This window comes from Delphinapterus leucas, chromosome 10 (genome assembly GCF_059928025.1).
Source record: "Delphinapterus leucas isolate spDelLeu-1000000601 "Yukka" chromosome 10, BTC_Dleu_Yukka2, whole genome shotgun sequence".
Classification (NCBI taxonomy): domain Eukaryota; kingdom Metazoa; phylum Chordata; class Mammalia; order Artiodactyla; family Monodontidae; genus Delphinapterus; species Delphinapterus leucas.
Genome location: NC_143138.1, coordinates 80535423 through 80556682, shown reverse-complemented (window position 1 = coordinate 80556682; position 21260 = coordinate 80535423). Strand labels below are relative to the sequence as shown.

Sequence of the window (21260 nt, the reverse complement as noted above, 5' to 3'; positions counted from 1 at the left end):
TGGGTTTTATAATGGAGTTTGCACTAATTATCAGCAGCAAGATTCTGGATGGAATGAAAAAATCATTCTCTTTCTTTTATGAATTTATGGAGTCTCATAAGTTGGTGTCATAATGGTTTGCTCTCCACTGAGTTGACTAAAATCTTTGCCAAAACAGACTTGGTGGTCTTAAATTTTGGGAAAGGTATTAAACCGAGGTAGTTAGTTAGCGCCTTCTGTTACCACCATGCTTCACCCGCCACGAGAGGCTTCTGAAAGGAAGTTTGGCAGATGACAATAAGACATCTTAATAAACACTGTTCATGCTTAGAAGATGGGTAGTCAGCTGTGGTGGCCGATTCTCCTGGGACTAATTCTTTTTGCATTTCAGCTCTTAATGTATTGGGAATCAGCGAGTCAAGCCACAGAAGTTTCCATTTTGAAAATGTTGTGTGATATAATGCCATTTTTTAAAAGGTGAAAAATCAATTCTTTTGCTAGCTTACTTTTCTTTAAAAGAGCACTCATTATGTGTCAGACACTGGCAAAGTATTTTATGTACATTATCTCAGTGTAACCTAACAATATCTCTAGGAACTAGGCCCTATGATTAATCTCATTTACAGATGGGGAAGCTGAAGTTCAGAAAAATCAATGAATTTGCCTAGGGTCACCTGTTAAGTGGCTTACCTGGGTTTAAATACGAATCTTTCCAGTGCTCAAGTTCTTAACTGTGTTAATGTAATCTCTCCCAAGTAAGTGCTTAGGAACTTATTTTTTCCCTTATGGTTGATCCAGTCTCCAGTGAATGCTCTTTGGGTTATCCATTGCTATGTCACAAATCACTCCAAAACTTGGTGGCTTAAAAACAATAACAAGCATTTATTTTGTTTGTGAATCTGTAGTTAGACTTGGGCTCAGTGGGGTGTCTTGTGTCTGTTCCACTGAGAGAAGGCTGGGTGGTTCAAGTGAATTTAGAGGGCTTACTTCTTGTAGCTGCAGGGTTGTGTGGGCTATTGACCGGGAGCCCAGCTGGGACTCTTGCATGGGAACTTCAGCTCCTCCGTGTGGGTCTCTCCAGCTCCCTTCTAGCATGGCTGCTGTGTTCAAAGAGCCAATCAGCAGGTCTAAGAGACCACTTCAGAATTCTTCTGATCAGCCTCGGGAATAGCACAGCATCACTTCCTCCATATTTTGTTGGTCGAGCAAGTTGCTAAGCAGATCCAAACTCAAAGGGAGGAGAATTGGACTCCATGTTTTAATGGGCGGGATTACTAGCTCTTTTCCCTTATCACAGTCTATTACTTCAATAACTATAGTATCCTCTTAACTATTGTTCCTCTTCCTATTCTTGTCCATCACAGAGTTTATTCTCAACCCAATAGACAGAGTGACCTATTTAAAATCATAGTCTGTGAAACCTCTTGACTCTAGTCTGGTAAAAACCCTCTAATTGCTTCCCTTCTTCTTTGGAGTAAGAACCAAAATCCTTATGGTGACCTCCAACTCCCTGCATTATCAAATCTTCATTCTCTCTCTGGTCTCATGTTTTTCTGTTTTTTTGTGGTTTTTGCGGTACGCAGGCCTCTCACTGCTGTGGCCTCTCGCGTCGCGGAGCACAGGCTCCAGACGCGCAGGCTCAGAGGCCATGGCTCACGGGCCCAACCGCTCCGTGGCATGTGGGATCTTCCTGGACCGGGGCACGAACCCATGTCCCCTGCATCGGCAGGCGGACTCTCAACCGCTGCGCCACCAGGGAAGCCCTGCTCTCATGTTTGACTGTCTCTGTTCCATGTTCTCATCCAAACACCAGGCATGTTCCTGCCTCAGGGCATTTGTATTTGGTGTTACATGCTGTGTGCCTAGAATACTTTTCCAGGTTTTCTGTATAACTCCCATCTTTCCTTCCTTTAGATCTCTGTGCACATTTTACCTTCTCAGTGAGACATCCCCTGACCAAGAGAGCATTGTAATTCCACTTTCACCATCCAGAATTTCCTATCAGTCTTATTCTACTTTTTCTCCCTTACACTGAGTGTTATATGACATATTTATTAGCTTAGTTATTGTGTATCTCCACTCATTAGAATGTAAACTCGATGAGGACAGAGACTTTGGTTTATTTTGTTGCTGTATCCCAGTACCTTGCACAATATCTGGTACATCGTAGGTGTTAAGTAAATGTTTGTCAGACGCACAAGGGAACTTGATTTCAACACAGATTTAAATTTTTCATGGCATTGATGTTTATGAAATATTTTAATTTATGAATATAACTTCATGTCTCATCATGCTGCGGGGTTAAATCTCATTTAACAGCAGCCATTTAGAATTCCAAGTCTTATCAAGGAGAACCACAATGAGATCGCTACTAACTCCCATCTCCTCCTACCTTGTCTTTTTGGCAGCATTCACGTCTTGTAAAGTTATCTGAGCTCCAATGTACCTTTCTTTCAATAAATAATTGTGCGACTGCTGCATGCCCAGTCCATGCTAATCACTGAGGATATAGTGGGACAGGCATAACCCTAGTCCTTACAGTGTTAACATCATGGTGAAAGAGAAAGGTAATAAATAATTGTACAGATACACAAAGTCATTACAGATTCTGAAAAGCCGTATGAATGAAATATGCGGTGGTGTATGAGGGAGAATTAGAGAGGATTTGCTTTAGGTAGAGTCAGGGAGGCTTTGGGTATAAGGGGATCTTTAGGCTGAAACCTAGGTAATGGCTTCTGGTTAGTGTTTTTTTTGCGGGGGTGGGGCTGCATTGGGCCTTCGTTGCTGCGCGCAGGCTTTGTCTAGTTGCCACGAGCAGGGACTGCTCTTTGTTGCAGTGTGCGGGCATCTCATTGTGGTGGCTTCTCGTTGCGGAGCACGGGCTCTAGGCGCATGGGCTTCAGGAGTTGTGGCATGTGGACTCGGTAGTTGTGGCTCGCGGGCTGTAGAACGTAGGCTCAACAGTTGTGGTGCACGGGCTTAGTTGCTCCACGGCATGTGGGATCTTCGCAGACCACGGCTCAAACCCTTGTCCCCTGCATTGGCAGGTGGATTCTTAACCACTGTGCCACCAGGGAAGCCCTTCTGGTTAATTTTAAGCTACTCACTAGAGGGATACGTTCATTCAGCTAATGTGTATTCAGCACCTACTATGTACCAGATGCTTTTCCATGTGCTAGGGATTCTGCTTTAACACAAAGAGAAAGCCCTCTGTTCTCATGGATTTTACATTCCACCGTGAGAAGATACTTTTAAATGTTGTTTGTAATCTAAAATTAAAATATACTGTAATATGTTATAATATATTGGGCAGGGTTAAGTCAGGAAGACAGAAGCAATACTAGGTATTTCAGCAGAGGGAATCTATAGTAATATAGGGTCTGAAAAAGCAAAAGGAGAACTCTGTGTTACACAAAGAGAAGACGATAACGTCATGAAGTAGCTCACACTCTTCAGGAGGGAGGGTCCAACTAAAAAGGATGGGATTGTTAGGGGAAGGTCCCCATGGCTGAAAGCTCAGACCTCTGAGGAGGCAGCACTGCCCCTCGGGTGCAGGTACCTCTCAGATGAGATGGGGCTGGTTCTAAGGAATCTGTGGCCTGGAACCAAGTGATACTACCAGGTGAAGAGCCTCTGCCGGGGGGATACACTGACAGGAACAGCAAACAAGTGGGAAGAAGCAAGTCCCTTCTCCATTCTTCCGGCCTCTCAATCTCCCTCAGTTGGTCTCTGTTGCACAAGAATCCTGGGAAAGACAGTTTGCAGACTCCTACCCCAGCATCACAGAGCAGAGTATGGAGGGGTGGGTTTGGAGCTGAGAGACCGCTTTAATAACCAGCGCAGGTGGTGATGTATGCTATGGAGAAAGATAAAGCAACATGGGTAGTACAGGGTGGGGGGCAGGGGTGGGGAAGGAGGTTGCAGTTTAAAATAAGGCAATTTAAATTAAGGAATTCCGTAAGGAGAAGATGACTAGTCTGTTCCATCTGCCATAGCAAACCAGTGGCTTAAACAACAGAAATTTATTATTTTCTCACAGTCTAGAGGGTGGAAATCCAAGTCAAGGTACCAGTGTGGTTGGGTTCTGGTCAGAGCCCTCTTCCTGGCTTACAGATGGCTGCTTTCTTGCTGTGTCCTCAATTAGCAGATAGAGAGCATGAGTGTGAGCTTGGGTGAAAGCTCTCTCTGGTGTCTTTTCTTATATGGGCACTAATACCATGATGAGGGCCCCACCCTTATGACCTCATATAAACTCTCCCAGAGACCCCACCTTTAAATACCATCACGTTGGGGCTTGGGGTTTCAACATATGAATTTTGGGGGGACATGAATCAGTCAGTAGCAGTGACATTTAAGCAAATACTTGAAGGAGGTTTGGGAGCAGCCTTGAGGTTATCTGGAGGAAGAGTGACCACCTGGAGCAAGAGCGTTTTAGGGGTGAGTTATATATAGCAAGTGCAAAACCCCTGAGGCATGGAGTATTCTAGGAACAAGGAGACCAACAGGGCTGGCACAAAGGGAGACATGAAGCCATTTGGTATCAGACTTCAGAACTTAGGCTCCGACGTCAGAAAATCCTGAGTTTTAATCCCAGTTCAGCCCCCTCTTTAACTGTGTGACCATTGTAGGCAAGTAATATGTCCTTTTCAGTGCTCAGTTTCCCCATTTGAGAAGCAAGGATATTAATACTATACCCTGTGGTTATGATAAAGTTTCAGGGGAAAAAAATGTACTTTGCACAGTGGCTGACATATAGTAAGTACTTACTAAGTACTTGGTTGTGGTGGTGATAATAGTAGACCTGTATTATAAATTTAACACCTATGGCTGCTGCAGCTGTGACTCCCTCTCCCCTTCCCCTTTCCCCCTCCCCTCCCCCTTGCCTCTCCTTCCCCCCTCCCTTCTCCTCCTCCTCTTCCTCCTCTTTATTGTTACCACTATCACTGTTAAACCTGTTTCATGACCCAGAGCTTGAAGCCTGAGGCAAGAAATTGCTTTTGATAAATTTTGGAATGTTTATAATTCCAGTCCCTCGACTCCATGGAAAGATTTCTGAATTGTGCATCTGTCAGTACTACTTCCTCCAATAAACTTTGTCACGTGTCCTCACTCTCATATTTAGTGTTCGTGTAATTGAGGCATCATAGTGGCAGGCGTGCTAATGCGGCTGTGGAAAATAGCAGTGCTTTCCCTTTGTCAGGGCTTGGCCCGCGGTTGTTGAGTGTTGATAGTAATGGAGCCTGCAGTGGCTAGGGACAATTCTGTTGGCTGCGAATTTACCTGAAGATGCCCGGACTTCATCCCTGGGCCTGGAGTGGTGACTGGGGACTTCAAACCTTTGATGTATTGATGGTGCTCCTTTTTGCATGGTGGGGATGCTTGCTTTCTTTGTGCTCTTTTATGGGTTCTAAATTTTCTAGAGCATGTACCCTGTATATCTGAAGAGAGAAGAGAGTAATGTTTATTAATTTTTAATGTAGCCACTTCTACCTCAAATTGGATTGGGTCCTATTTTGTGAATGTCATGTTTTCCATTAATTTGGTGTAAATGTCATTCATTGACATTAGTTGCTGTTCATTTAAAGGTTTAGAAAAGCACTCTTTCCTCCTAAATGTCTCATTTCCTGTTTTACATAGGTAAAACAAAATTTTTTTTGTACGGACTTTTGTAAACTCACTAACTTTAAAAATGAATAGCTTTAATCTTTTATTACTCTTTTCAGATGTAATGTGTATTACATGTTGAGAGCAGAAGAGGCTTTCTGGATTTCCCAGCTGGCTCAGTCAAATACTTACACCTTTTTTTACTTGTGGTTTTGTTTTGAGAAGCTAGGCCTGTGGAAGCCCATGCAGTAGCTTTTGGGTTTATTTAAAGCTTTGACTCTTTGCTCCCTCTGGGCAAAAATGTGGGTTTCCTAGAAGGTGAGAGTGTAACTGCTGGGTAAATAGGTTAAGAGGCAGGTGTCTGATGAAAACTCCTTGTAAGAGCTCTGGGATCATCTGTCACATCCCCAGGTCTTCACCTGCTGACAGGAAGCTAATGGCATTGGTACCGGTGCTGCCAGATCAAGGAAATAAAGACTGCCTCTCCCTTCTCCCTGCCCTTGATCAGCAGGCGCTGTTGACAGGGATGATGAATTAGATGAAACTCGAGGGTGAGGATCAGTAAGCACTGTGTGATATGATGTTTAATTAATAGGTGTGAAATAAAACAAAAACAAATGAAAGCACTCGTTTTTTTCTAAGGATAGATTGTTCATATGTCAGAACTAAGATGTCATTACCTTTTAATGAATCGATTTTAGAATTTCTGTCTTTAATAAAGAGTCATTGATTTGATCCCTGGCCCGATTTTATCTGGACTCATATTAGGTCCAGTTTGTGTAGATGACAATGGTGTAATTTTCATTCTTGGGTTAAGGAAAAGCCTGTGGGCTATAAACAATGTGGCCTGTTTGGAAGGCAGCGCTTTCACTCGCCTGGCATCTATGAAATAAAGCTTGTTTGAAAAGGGACAATCTCTATTAGAAAGCACAGAATAATTTATAGTTTTTAAGTAGTAATTATTCTAAGTACCTTATAATAATAAACATTTCTACTTGATTTTACTTTTTCAAAACTGGCCACTCATTTTCTAGTAATACCTTTCGATACCTCATACAGTTTTCTGATGAAATAGTTCCTTTAAAAGTCAGTGTGGGTGATATCACATGAGCACAGACTTCTGTTCATCACTGTCTACATTTTTCCAAGCGAATGTTTAGAAGCATTAATAATTTGTGTTTGGGGCTTCCCTGGTGGCGCAGTGGTTGAGAGTCCGCCTGCCGATGCAGGGGACACGGGTTCGTGCCCCAGTCCGGGAAGATCCCACATGCCGCGGAGCGGCTGGGCCCGTGAGCCATGGCCGCTGAGTCTGCACGTCTGGAGCCTGTGCTCCGCAACGGGAGAGGCCACAACAGTGAGAGGCCTGCATACCGCAAAAAAAAAATAATAATAATTTGTGTTTAACTTCACCTCTAAAATCTACTTCATTTGACTTACCAGGCAGAGTGAAAAATAATCATTTATATGACTCATCCATCTCGGAAGTGTAGTCTGTGACATAAAACAACCCAGAGTTGTGACAAGGGAAGTACTACATAATGTGAGACTGTAATTGCTCACTGAGAAATGAACTAAGCAAAAGAAGGGCAATAACAGTTCATCAGTTGAGTCTGCCTCATTTTGTAGTTGCTCCCAGTCCGTGTTTTTTTGGAATGTGACTTATAGTTAGAGAGATAATTGGCAAGCATTAGATAAGGTAATGGATGGTCCCAGGGCAGGGAAGTCAAGGCGGTAATTCAGTTTTCTGGGAATCTGCCTGTGTCATCATTTATGGGGGGAAAACATAAGTGGCTTATGAACAATAGCAGAGTCCCAGGAGTGAATTCAGCTACCTGGGAATCCATCCTTAAGTGATGTCGACATGCTGTGTTCCTCAGACTTGGCTCATAAGACACTTTTCGAATGTTAGAGTTTTGGGTTTTGTTTTTTTTTGAATTTTATTGTATTTATATTTTTATACAGTAGGTTCTTATTAGTGATCCATTTTATACATATTAGTGTATATATGTCAATCCCAATCAGAGTTTTGGGTGCCAATAGAGCCTTTTCAAAGTGAGTGGTGGTATTTAGGAAAATTAAAAAGGCAGAGGGGAAGTACATGTTAAAAAAACAGAAATACTTAGTTTTTATGCTTTTTGCTGAGTTTCAACACTGTTCTGAAACACAACCCTAGAAATTTTACTGTTCACACTACGTTTTCCTTTATACTTTAAAGGCCACACTCTTGTGTGTTTCAGTAAGGAAATACATAAGTAGTACCGTATATCTTTGGTATATGCTTAATGTTGTACCCAGCTCCTCTTTATTCTTTTAGCATCTCATATCCTTCGTCACACACTGTCTCCTTTGGTTTACTTTGACATGGCAGTGTATATACTTGATGAGAGCCAAAGTAAAATTTACATGGTGATGACTATTAGTCTGTATACTTGAGAAGGCTTTAAGAACTGTCATGACTAGGTCAGCTGAGAACCAGTGTATTTATTAAAATCAATACAAACTCCTTTTTTCTTATATCCAGCTTGACTTGCTCTTATAACTGCTCACTCTTGGTACTAGATATAAATTGATTTCTCTCTTTATATCCAGGTGTATAGTATTTCTTCAATAAGTAAATATTACATCCTTTCAATGAGAAGGAGTTAATCATATGGATCACGATTACATGAAATTAGGGGACTTGAGGGCCTCAAATTCAGACACTGTATTCCAGTAAATAGGCATCTCGCTATCCTTACAGATGCCAGTGCTTAATGACAAATGATTAACTAAAATTATGGTATTCACAGAACGAGTTGACTTTATGATTTCTTAGCAGAAGATAATCCAAAGAGTTGTGGTTGGGAGTTGTGTGTGTTCGTGTGAGAGGCTTTGAAAAATGATAATTAAGGATAGAAAATTATGTGAACTGTGAAAATTTTGTGGGAAAAAAATGCCCCTCCTGGGAGAATTAAATTAGGCATTATGTACAGAAGACCTGTGTTCCGAGGTAGCAGTATAATGAAGGGTCAATAGTTAGGTTCTTTACTTTTAAAGCACAATGGTTGGAAAGAAAAAGGAGGGAGTTGTGGTGGTGATGGTGATGATGCTTTTGTTGTTATGACCAATGGTTACAGAATGCAGTTTATAACCAGGCCTAGCAGGTTATATGTATTGTCTTACATAATCCTTACACAACCTTATGAGGCAGGTATTATTATTTCCCCATTTTAGAGATGAGGAAACCACAGCCCAAAATGTTTTAACTTGGCTGTGGTCACACAGTTTGTCAATATCAGAGCTGGAATTTGAACTCACCAAGTGTGATTTTAGATTTCATAACAGTTTCTCTATTTGGCCTTGCCGGGAAATCTCCAGACCCCTGCAGTTTTTAGGAAAATAATATAACATGGCCTGTAATTTCTGATCTCATGCTTGCACTTGGTTCGTATATTGGAAGGACGAGTGAAAGCAGGTTGCTCTTGAAGAACAAATTACGCTACGTGCATATTAGTCACAGAAATGTAACAGCTCCTCTACTGAATTGTAATATCCTTGAAGACAGAGACTACTTTCTGTTGTAGTGCAATATTGTTTTTAACAGCTTTATTGATAGACATTGTACACTCCATAAAATTCAGCATTTTTATTATATTCCTAGAACTGGGCAACGATTCCAGCTATCTGATTTTGAGACATTCTTTTTACCCCCAAAAGGAACCATCTACTCATTGGCAGTCACTCTTGATTATTTTTTTTGAAACTGAAGAAAGAAAGCTGCCGAAGATTAGAAGCATTTAGCATTGGGCTTACAAAATCACCTAATTTGTGGAAACTTGATATTCTTCATTAATTATAACTTTTCACCAAAATAATCATTTTCTTTCACATGCTTTTGAAATTACCTGGTTGAAATCGTTCATTCCATTATATACAAACAATTGCTGTCATTAATTCAGAGAAAGTAAAAAGTATAACCTGTCATAATAAAGTCTATCTGATCTAATCCCTTTTTATGATAGACAGTCTTTAGGACTAGGCTATGGCATTACTTATTTTCAGAATTCCTTTCTGAACAAAAATGCCTCAAGATAATCCTCCAAAGTTGATTTTTGATAAGGATGTATCAAGTGTTGGAGATCTTATTCTTTATTGCCTGAGTGCTGAATGTTTGCAATGACTCAATGACAGCTTGAGAATTTTCCCTTTACTGTTTTTAATGAATGCAGGATTTCCGCGAATATGTATGTGCCAAGGTTCCCTCCCCCGCATCAAAGAGGAAGAATGGTTAATATGCATGTTCAAGTCATTACTTGACTTTCCTATTCCGAGGATTCTGGCCTGAATTACCTCATTATTCTGATTAAGAGGTAGTAAGAAATAGTTCCTGGGAGTTCAGGTTTTGGATTAAGGAAGTCATGGGGGGAGGGGTCAGGCATTCTTCTCCCCCAGCCTTAACTCCATCAGCACAAACTTTCTTTGATGAGGACAGGCAATGAAGAGCTGTGAAGACTCAGCTATCCCTCTCCCCCCGCTAGTTTGTTTCTATACCCAATGTCTTCTTTGTATACAGGGGTTTCGGCTGCTCTGTGGCAGTAGAATCTTGGGTTCAAATCCTGGCTCTGCCATTTACTAGCTGTGTAATTTTTGGCAAGTCACCTAATCTCTCTGTGCACTTTTTCTCATCTGTGAAGTGGGGATAATAATAATAACTATAGGGTTGTTTTTGTCTGTTTGGTGGATTTGAAAGGACACGAGTGGGGGACTTGTTTTCTTTTTCTTTTTTTAATAACCATTTTTAAAAATTGAGGTACAGTGTAGTTGACTTACAATGTTGTGTTAGTTTCAGGTGTACAGCAAAGTGGTTCAGTATTGTATATATATTCTTTTTCATATTCTTTTTCATTATAGGTTATTACAGAATACTGAATATAGTTCCCTGTGCTATACAGTAGGTCCTTGTTTATCTGTTTTATATACAGTACTGTGTATATGTTAATCCCAAACTCCTAATTTATCCCCGCCCCCCGCCGACTCCCCACTATCCCCGTTGGTAACCATAAGTTTCTATGTCTGTGGCTCTATTTCTGTTTTGAAATAAGTTCATTTGTATAATTTTTTTAGATTCCACCTATAAGAGATATGATACTTGTCTTTCTCTGTCTGACTTACTTCACTTAATATAATCTATAGGTCTATCCATGTTGCTGCAAGTGGCATTAGTTCATTCTTTTTTATGGCTGAGTAGTATTTCGTGTGTATATGTACCACATCTTCTTTATCCATTCATCTGCATGTGGACTTGTTTTAAACGTAAACACTTTCTCTTAGGAGAAGAGGTCAGTTGGTCTTTTGTCCTCTGTTCTCTGGGCATACCTCCCGTTCACTGGTGGGATCAACAGGTGATACAAAACCTTCAGTAAAAGCGAGTGCTTTTTATTCAGGAAGATCTAATCCAATACTAAGCAGATGCTCTTCTTTGTAATTTTAAAAATATCCTTGTAATTGTGTTAAGGAGAAAGTCTCAATTTGGTGCTAATAGGTCTCTAACAACTTTCTAATGTTCGTTAATCTCCCTTTGTAATAAGAGAATGCGGGCCTTAGGCTCAGAGCCTCAGGCTCTAGGTAAGATGAAATGATTTTACTTTGGTTGTGTTTATTTTTAGTTATTGTTTATGGCAGGCTGAAGCTGATTGTTCACTGGAGGTAATGTTAAATGTTTCCTTTTCTAAAGTTTTATAAGCAGTAAAATTCACTCTTTGTGGCGTACACTTCTGTAGGTTTTGAGAAATGCATCGTCCTTCACCCTCCACCACAATCAGGATACAGAAGAGTTCTGCCTCCTCAACCCCTCCCACCTCCCCCCATTCCCTTCTACTGTCCCCTTTGTAGTCAGCCCTAACCACACACCTGGCAAGAACTGGTTTATTCTCCATCCCTATTGTAGTACTGCCTTTTATAGAATATTACTGAAATGGAATTATACAGAACGTTGCCTTGTGAGTCTGGCTTTTCTTAGACTTACGCAGTCTATTTGAGATTAATCCATGTTGTTGTGTATATCTGTACTTTAGCCAAGTTCATTGTAGGGATTTACCACAGTGTATCCATTCACCAGTTGAAGGACGTTCAGGTTGTTTTTCTCTTTTGGATTGATTATGCATAGAGCTGCTATAAACATTTGTATATAGGTTTTCATGGGAATGTAGGTTTTCATTTCTCTAGGATAAATATTTAGAAGTGTGATTTTGGGGTCATATGGTAGATTTATGTTTAACTTTTTAGCAAACTGCCAAAGTCTTTTCCCAGTAGCTGTACCATTTTGCATCCTTGGCAACAACGTTTGAGAGTTCCAGTTGCTCCATGTTTTTGCCAGCATCTGGTATCGTAAGATTTTTTTTTTAATCCATTGTAATAGGTATGTAGCAGTTAAGCATTTCCTTTTTACATGAATATATTTAAGTTTTTTAAACAGCTTTGACTTGAAGTGAAAATACTGAGTCAGTAGTACTGCTGGTACTGAGATAGGGCAAAAATTGTGTGAGTGGTAGGTAAATGAGTGAATTTGGGGAAACAACATGTTCTTCTCTGCTTCATCTCCATCAACTAAAGAATGAATAGTATGAGGCTATCCTGGATATTTAACCAGTTTCAAGCAATGTAAATACTTGTTTTATTATAGAAAATCATGCACTTTCTTTAACATGGAAGCGGTTGGGATGACTAATTTTTGGAAGTCTTATTGTTAGATTTGGTTAAGCAAGACCCAGATGAATTTAACATCGGGTGATATCCTTGAGTATTAACAGTTTAATCTTAGTAGAGTAATAATCACTGTATTAGCAACCTGGCCTTGAAGCAAGTTGGATAGGTGCTGAGTGATGCCTTGCCTAGAAACCTAATGGTATTGGGAACACATAGCAGTAGGAAATAGCATGTTAGTGTCTCATTTCTAGGATTTATTTGCTGCCTTAACTGGATATTTCAAAAGAATTTCTAGAATAAGAAGAGAGAGCAAATGAGCTCCGAATCTGGTTTCATTTCTGTAGCCATAGTTTGTGGAGTTTGGTGACAAGGAAGGTCGTTTTCTGATTTCCTCAGCAAGGGTCACTCATGCCAGGTACACTGAAAGTTTATGAACCATAGAATGTGCCCAAGAAGCAAGCAGCCACTCAAGCTTTCGGGGCAAACGTTTGGGGGCATTGCTAACTCATACTGAGACAGTCAGCAGGGAATAGCTCAAATTAGCTTGTTAAGTTGTGATCTGGTGGCAGAAAAGCCTGATAGTATTCACTGCTCTGGTGCAAATCTTGTTAAATTTTAACACTTCAAAAGGACTCTGTTTAAGTGATGAACAGTTTGAGGTTTAAAAACCAAAATCAGGCAGAAAAATAGTGCCACCTTCTCAACTTTATTTGTCCTGTATTCCTATTCATAGCTAAAGGCAAGTGTTGGGGACATTGATGCTGGCTTTCTATGAGGTGGGAAACCTTGGGAAATATTGTGTGTTTGATTCACTTGGAGGCTCTATTCTTTGGCGCGTTTTTGCAAGGACTAAGCTAATATTGAAGTTGTTTGAGTAGGAAGCCCAAGGATCAGGTAAAGATTGCTTAAATAATTATTTTATTTGATTTATAAAGTGCCAAAACAACTACGTGAGCAGTGGTACAATTCAGAGAGATTTAAAGAAACAGTCTTTTTTTCTCTTCCCATTTCTGAACCCACCCTCCTGAGGTTGCCACTGTTAAGCGTTTGTTCCCTCCATTTAACTATTTTTTAACTCATGAAACATGCAACACCCATAGGGTTTTCTTTCCTCTTTTTCAGTAAAATGCAGTGTTTTTTGGGGTTTTTTTTTGCACTTTATATCACTCCACTGTACATTGTAGATATTCTTTCTGGTAACTGCATGTACATCTAACAAGTATTCTTTATATAGCAAAAATATATATATATATATATATATATATATATATATATATATATTTCCTAAGGATGACTCTACCATATTTCATTCAGTCATTCCCATATTCATAGGCACTCAGTTTTATTTGTTTGTTTATTTTGGGGGACTGTATTGGTTTTGGTCTGGTTTTCGGTTTTTGTTTTGGATATAAACGATGATGCCACAATTTATCTAAGGAGAATTTTTTTTTCTAAGAGACCATAGCCAACAGGAACCAAACGGAATTTTTAGTACAAAACATACAGTTTGAGTAGATCATTTTTCAAAGCATATAAGAGTTTTTAAAAGGATGGGTTTCCTGTATGCGTACAAGATTCTGCAGTTTGATATGTTTCTTGTTTTTATTTTGAGAGCTGGAAGTGCTTTGGGGGCATGCTAGTGAACATTGTACTGGAAATGCCCTCCTAGTTTAGAATTGCACTGGCCAGTCCAGTTGCCACTAGCCACATGTGGCTATTTAAATCTAAAGTAATTAAAATTAGATAAAATTTCAATTCATTTCCTCTGTCATGTTAGCCACGTATCAATAACCACATGTGTACAGATGTTGAACTATAACGTTGTACACCTGAAATGTATATAATCAAAATAATAATAACCAGATGTGGCTAGTGGCTACCATGTTAGACTCAAGTCTATGGATCATTTCCATTATGGCAGCAAGTTCTGTTGGCCAACAGTGGTTTCCAATGAGGGATAGTAAAGTCACATTGCCTACTTTGAAATCATAGCTCTGCCCAGCTCACTTGTTATGTGACCCTGGGAAAGTTACTTTACTTCTCTGGGTATCAGCTTCCTCATCAAGAAATGAGTCTAATAAGAAGCCGTCTGTGTTTCCTATAGGAAGATTAGACACAGCAGTGTTGATTAACTGCTTCACACCTTGCCTAAGCCATAAGCATCCAGTAAATGGAAGCTATTATTTTGTTCCTGGTGTTTGATAATTTCTCTCTCTCTCTCTCTCTCTTTTTCTTTCTTTCTTTCTTTTTCTCCCCCCTTTTGGAAGGCGAGGAACTGGGCACTGTGTTTGTTTGTTCAAACATAAAAAGTGCAAGATATTGTTGGCCTGATTTCTAGCTAGACCGGCAAAAAGCGGTGTTGGTAGGCTATAGCAGCCTCTGTTTGTCGGCCTGGTGATTTTTTTTTTTTTTTTTTTTTTTTAATATGCTGTCCCCGAAAAACATGATAGAATTTGTTTTACTTCTCTTCTGCCAGGAAGTAACCCTTCTGGCTTTGTGAGAAGCGTGGTTTGTAATCATTGTACCCACCCCAGATGGCTCCTGAAAAACCTTTGAAATGCCATCTGCCAGGCGTGTGTCCAGCAGGCAGCTTGTCATTCTGCTGGAAGAAAAGAGGGGGCGGGGTCCCCTCCCAGGCCCTTTCTCCCTAGCGTCACTGAATGGATCCTGGTCATGTGGGCCCAGACCCAGGGCAGGTTGCTCAGAGGATAACTGGGTGTAAACCTCCTCATGGCCTGCAGAGTGGAAACGTTTTGTCTGGGTAATAAACCCTGAAGGTTTTGTGGGTGGAGAGATACCTGCCCCCACTCCCTTCCCCTGCTGCTCAAAGGTCCTTCTAAGCATATTTATTTCCAGGGGAAAATGATGTCTGCTCGTTTTCAGTTTTCCTTTAAAATGTTCCATTTTTCAAGTTCTTGATTGTTTTCAATCCTTTCAGGAAATTAAGACCCAGAGGTTATTGTTGTCTTTACAGTTACACTGAGAAATTGGTTCAGAAAACGTGGGAAGAAATGACAAAGATTAAAGATGGTTATAGGAGGAAAAAAAACCCCAATACTGTGTGGTGTAGAAGACTTTAAAAACCCAACAAATCTTTTGTTTGGTCTTATTTATCCTCATTTGGGGGGGGTGGATTAAGTTAATAGAATTTTGGTATGGAGGCCAAATATGAGAGTTGCCATATAAAACATATTTAGGACAGATTCTTTCACAGCAAGTTTCAAAGAGATTCTGTTCTTGCCCTGCGCTGGAATTTCCCAATATGATGTAGACTGTTTGTGTTTTCCGAGTAGCCGGCTGAACAGCTTTTGCACTTGGCTCTGAGACATCACACCCTCCTCCTCTGCTCCCGCCTTGCTGACTATTGTCTTAGTCTCCTCTGAGGATCTTCCTCTTCTTCTCAGTTTCTAAAAACTATAAGGCTTTTGTGTTTAAGTCAGACTTCTTGGCTGCTTTTTCTATACTCTCTCTCCCCCTCGATTATCTCTTTCTGTGTCTTGCCTTCAAATGCCAGTGGTTTACTGATGACTCCCAAGTTCAGGGCCCAACCACCACTCTGATCTTCAGATTTACACAGTCACCTGTTCACAGCTCTCTACATCCAGGTGTCTGATAGGCATTTCATACTTTTTACGTGTTCAGAAGTGAACTCTTAAATTTTTTCCCCTAAAAACCATTTCCCCCATCTTCTTGATCTCTGTAAATGGCAGAACCCATTTGCCCAGGTCACAGAATAAGATGGCAGTCCTTATTCTTTTGTTTTTCTTGTACACTCCATCTACTCCATCAGCAAGTTCTGTCTTTAAAATACAGACCTAGCATGGCCTGATGAGTTGATGTACTTTTAATAATCTGTCCTGCGGGCTATGTCTTATAGCTGTTTAAAATGTTTACAATTCATAATAGAAATCTCACTGCTTCTTGTCACCTTTGTCTACTGTTCTTGTCTGTGCCCTGATTTTTTTTTTCTCACCTGGACACTGTAGTATCCAACTGACTTGTCTTCTTGCTTCTATTTTTGCCCACCTCACCCTCCTACTCTGCCTGTTTCCTGCCCTTAGCTCAGTGATCTTTTAAAAATAAATCATGGTACTATCCTGCTCAAAACCCTCTAGTGGCTTCCCATCATCCTTAGAATAAAATATGAAATGTTTGCTGTGGCCTGCCTCGTCTGGCCACTTGCTTTCATTTCTAACCTCTTTTCCATTGCTCTGCTACAGTTAACTCTGGACTTTTTGCCCGTCCCCCAGCATGCTAAATCTATTCCTACTTCTTTGGCCTTTGCCCAGGCTGGGATGCTTTTCCCATCACCTTTGTGCTGCTCTCGGTTTAGATGGCACCTCCTTAGCCAGGCTTTTCCTGATTACCTGTCTAAAGTAGCTTTTCTACTCCTCACCTTGCTTCCTCCCTCTAAGAGATTTTCAAATATTTGAAATTATATGGTATATCCATATACATATTTATAATCTCTTTCATAATAAAATGTAAATTCCATTAGGGTAGGGGCTTTGGCTTCTTCTCCAGTGCCTAAACTGCTGCCCAGCAGGTATTGGGGCCTTAGTGAATAATTCTTGAAAAAATGAAACATGTAATAATATATGTAATGTATTAATATATATAATTATACATATATATAAAATTTGAACTCTAATAATCTACCAACTCATTTCATTCTAATAGTAACATAAAGTATGTATCTGGTAGCAGTTATTGAGCTTAGCCTTCTAAAAGTCTTATCCCACTCAATACACACAACAGACCTATAGTGTAGGTAGTATTATTACCCTTATTTCACAGGTGAGGAAACTGAGAAATAGAAGAAGCTCAGGAACATGCCCAAGACCACAACCTGGTGAGCCAGACAGACTATGAGTTCATTCCCATTCTATATACCTGCTGTACAACAGTGTATGGTACTGTTTATGCTTCTGGAATACCCACCGTGTGCTTGATACCATAGATATAAATATTGTGAAGCACTTCAATGGCCTTGTCATCATCTGTCAGGGGAGCCAGAAATGGGAACAAATTAGGATACACTACAAGAGTAGACTGCTGGACACTATACAAGCAGGCTTCTTTACCAGAAAGTCCCAGCGTGCTGGGCATAAGCTAACGTTTGTAATATAATTGTTCTATGGACAGTTTGCAGCTGTTTATAACACTCAAATTTCAGATAATAGAAAAACGGGGCTTGTTTAAAAATGCGTTTAGCCTGAATGAAGTATGCAACAAGTGTTGAGTTTTTTGATTTGAGAGAATTCTGGATATCCACTGTAAGTGCGTGGAACTTCACGTGATCAGAGACTGTGCTCTGCCATGAGCACTGGAGCTAACATACAGTTGCTTATTTCATTATTTTAGGGAGAATTAGGACTAGGGAGAAATCCCTGCTTATTATATTAAAAAAACATTGACCTGAAAGCGCCATAGGTAATGGTGCCTCGCAAAATGAACCCATGTTGATCATATCCCCTAAGTTGAATGTAGGAGCAGAAGTCATGAGTTTTGCTGTTTTTTGGTCTCTCCTAACGTTGAACACAGGTTCCTAGTATACACTATGTAATTGCTTCTTGGTTTATTTTCTTGTTTTGTGTGTAAACCATATTCCTTCCACACTTTGGGGTGAGGTTGGGCTAAATTGATAGGTCTCCCGCCCAGCACCTGAGCTGGGTGACTTAAATATTCTAGAGGCTCTGTGTTATTTCATAAGAAGAATCATTATATTTATTAGTCTTTGAGAGAATGACGAGATTAATTCGGGGGGGGGGAATTTTCTAGCAAATGCAGTGTCCTTTTTCTCCCATCAGAAGTTATGGGTGGCCCCTTTTTGCCAAACATATTAATTACATGGAGAGCAGCAACATTTTAATCCCTGGGAGGTATCCAGCCACAGATCTTGGGCAATTGAATTTCTCTAGTGATGTGTTTATGCAGTGGGTGTCATTTTCTTCAAAGGGCTTATTACATTGGAAGTTGCCAGATGTGTTGAGGAACACAAGAATTTTGAGGCCTATGATAAAAATATAAACCCCTTAGGCTCTGAGCTTAAGGTGGATATCTTTTTTTTTTTTTTAAACGTGCTAACCTTTTTTTTTAAGATGTTGGGGGCAGGAATTTATTAATTTACTTATTTATTTTGGTTGTGTTGGGTCTTCATTTCTGTGCGAGGGCTTTCTCTAGTTGTGGCAAGCGGGGGCCACTCTTCATCGCGGTGCGCGGGCCTCTCACTATCGCGGCCTCTCTTGTTGTGGAGCACAGGCTCCAGACGCGCAGGCTCAGTAGTTGTGGCTCACGGGCCCAGTTGCTCCGCGGCACGTGGGATCTTCCCAGACCAGGGCTCGAACCCGCATCCCCTGCATTAGCAGGCAGATTCTCAACCACTGCGCCACCAGGGAAGCCCAAGGTGGATATCTTTTTTAGAACTTACTGGATCCCTAAAAGCTGCTGATTGTGAATGTCATCTCTATAAAATCCAGTTCACCCTTTTCATTCAGTGCATGTTTCAAGTGATAAAAATCTCCCTGGGTTGCCTAGCTATGCTTGGTTTTCTCTTTCTTGCATTTGAGGGGCCCAGGTGTCAGAGGATGGAAGTGAGGATACTTTTCTGCTAGAAAGAAGTTGTCTTTGCCAGGTCCCTGTCTCAGTAGGCGGGTCTGTCAGTTTAGGTACTCCAGCTTACTGAACAGGTTATTTTAATTACACCTGGATGGGGTGCTTCCTGTTTCAGTGGACTGATGATTTCTCGTGCCTTTGTCTTGTCTGCTGTAGGCACAACCCGGTCTCCCAGAGAAGGAGAGGTGCCTGGCGTGGACTATAACTTTCTGACTGTGAAGGAGTTCTTGGACCTCGAGCAGAGCGGGACTCTTCTAGAAGTCGGCACCTATGAAGGTGAGCTGATCTGTATGGCAGCGGTGAGGATACCTCTCTGCTGGGTCCTCCAGAGGATCCAGGGCCATCCAGTCAAAGCTTCTGTGGACTAGTGAAGTCTGAACATCTGTAGGAGGCTGCAGTTCACCTTAAGGGGAGTAATAATAATAAAATATATGGGATATGGAATAAGGCTTTGTGGAGCACCATAAAAATAATTTGGTTTTGTTTTTTTTCACGTTACTTTTCTCCTTTAATTTATTGATTTAATTTTATTTATTTATTTATTTGTTTATTTATTTATTTTTTGCGGTACGCGGGCCTCCCACCGCTGTGGCCCCTCCCGCCGCGGAGCACAGGCTCCGGACGCGCAGGCCCAGTGGCCACGGCTCATGGGCTCAGCCGCTCCACAGCATGTGGGATCCTCCCGGACCGGGGCACGAACCCATGTCCCCTGCATCGGCAGGCAGACTCTCAACCACTGCGCCACCAGGGGAGCCCCTAATTTATTGATTTAAACATGTACATGCATGTGTGTGTGTGTGTGTGTTTAATATGGGCATGTATGGTATAAGAAAGAAGAGGAAGAAGTATCATAGTCAGTCATAAAATATGACCTTATTGGTAGTGCTGTCTTAATATCAAGGGACTGAAATGTCATTTTTTACCACCAGTTGCTATTTAATGTATTTTTTGAGTAGATGATACATTTACATGGGTCATAAAGCAGAACATTTCAGAAGTATTCGATAAGTAAGCTCTTTCCTAGATCTGTCTTCCCCCTGCCTCATTTCCATTTCTCCTTTCCCCAGATATTACAACCGCTGTTACTCGTTTCTAATTTCCCTTCTGAAACTGTTTAATGTAAATACAAACACATGTGCGAGTGTACACATACTCATATGTGTTTCATATGTGTGTTCCCATTTCTTCCCTGTTTTATACAGAAGGTAGTATACACTACATGCTGTTTGGCACTTAGCTCTTTTATATAACAGTATGTCTTACAGGTCTTCGCAGTTCAGTAATAGAGCGCTTCTTGTTTTCTTTTTTAAGTGGCTGTGTAATCTCTTGAAATAGGTGGACCATAATTTATTTAACGTGGTCCCTTTGGATAAACTTTTTTTTTTTTTTTTTTTTTTTGTGGTACGTGGGCCTCTAACTGTTGTGGCCTCTCCCGTTGTGGAGCACAGGCTCCGGACACGCAGGCTCATCGGCCATGGCTCACGGGCCCAGCCGCTCCGCAGCATGTGGGATCTTCCCGGACCGGGGCACGAACCCATGTCCCCTGCATCGGCAGGCAGACTCTCAACCACTGCGCCACCAGGGAAGCCCTGGATAAACATTTTTAATATTTCAGAATACAACTGTGTTGGATAACATGGATATAAATCATTTCACACAGGTGAAAATAAATCTGTGGGATGAAATCCTACAAATCAGATTGCAAGCTCAAAGCCAAATGTAGAGGGGAAATTAAACTTATATTTTCTGAAAACAATATTATAGCTTGATTGCTCTGTTGAGTGTTATTATTTGAGACAGAACGGCATACTATGATACTATTAATAATAAGTAGGTCAAGTTATTATATCATGTGTACTTTTTCTAAACTCAAAGTTTGGACTTACTGGACTATCCCAGTGGCATTTTCAAGATAAGACTTAAAAACAAAGGATGAATACGAAATAGGCTATTGTTTTATTAAGGGTATTATAACTTTGATATGATAATCACCCCTGTTCCGGGCAGTGGGTAATAGTTAAGTAATGATCATAAATCTTAGGGATGCTGATTCTGGTTTGATACTTTTTGCAGGGGTACAGGGAAGAGCGTTATCTTTGTACCTACTGTTTATTTTCAAATTGTGAATATACAGTTAACATTGGTTAGGTATTAATCAAATTCCTATATTGTGAATTCAGGAAGATTTGCTTTGAGTATTGCTGATCATCAATTATTGTAGTTTCCTTGAAGTGTTAGGATGTGACTGGTGGTTGGTGGGCTGAGAGGGCATCTGAGAATGCCCGAGGCAAGAATGATTTGTTAAAGTCTAGGAGTGAGGGGAGGGAAGGGATGGGGGCCTGAGTGGATGTACCAAGAGCTTCTTCAGTGTGTTGTTT

At 40.7% G+C, this 21260-nt stretch overlaps 1 protein-coding gene across 18 annotated transcripts in view; it reads left to right on the top strand.

The window, feature by feature from the left end:
* MAGI1 (membrane associated guanylate kinase, WW and PDZ domain containing 1) overlaps positions 1-21260 on the top strand; it is a 613664-nt gene that overhangs the window by 456639 nt on the left and 135765 nt on the right. For all 18 annotated transcript variants that reach the window (XM_089919526.1, XM_089919525.1, XM_022572619.2 and 15 more), the window contains exon 3: positions 19039-19158. In XM_089919526.1, coding sequence (XP_089775652.1) covers positions 19039-19158 — 120 coding nt within the window. The remainder of the gene's footprint in view (positions 1-19038; positions 19159-21260) is intronic.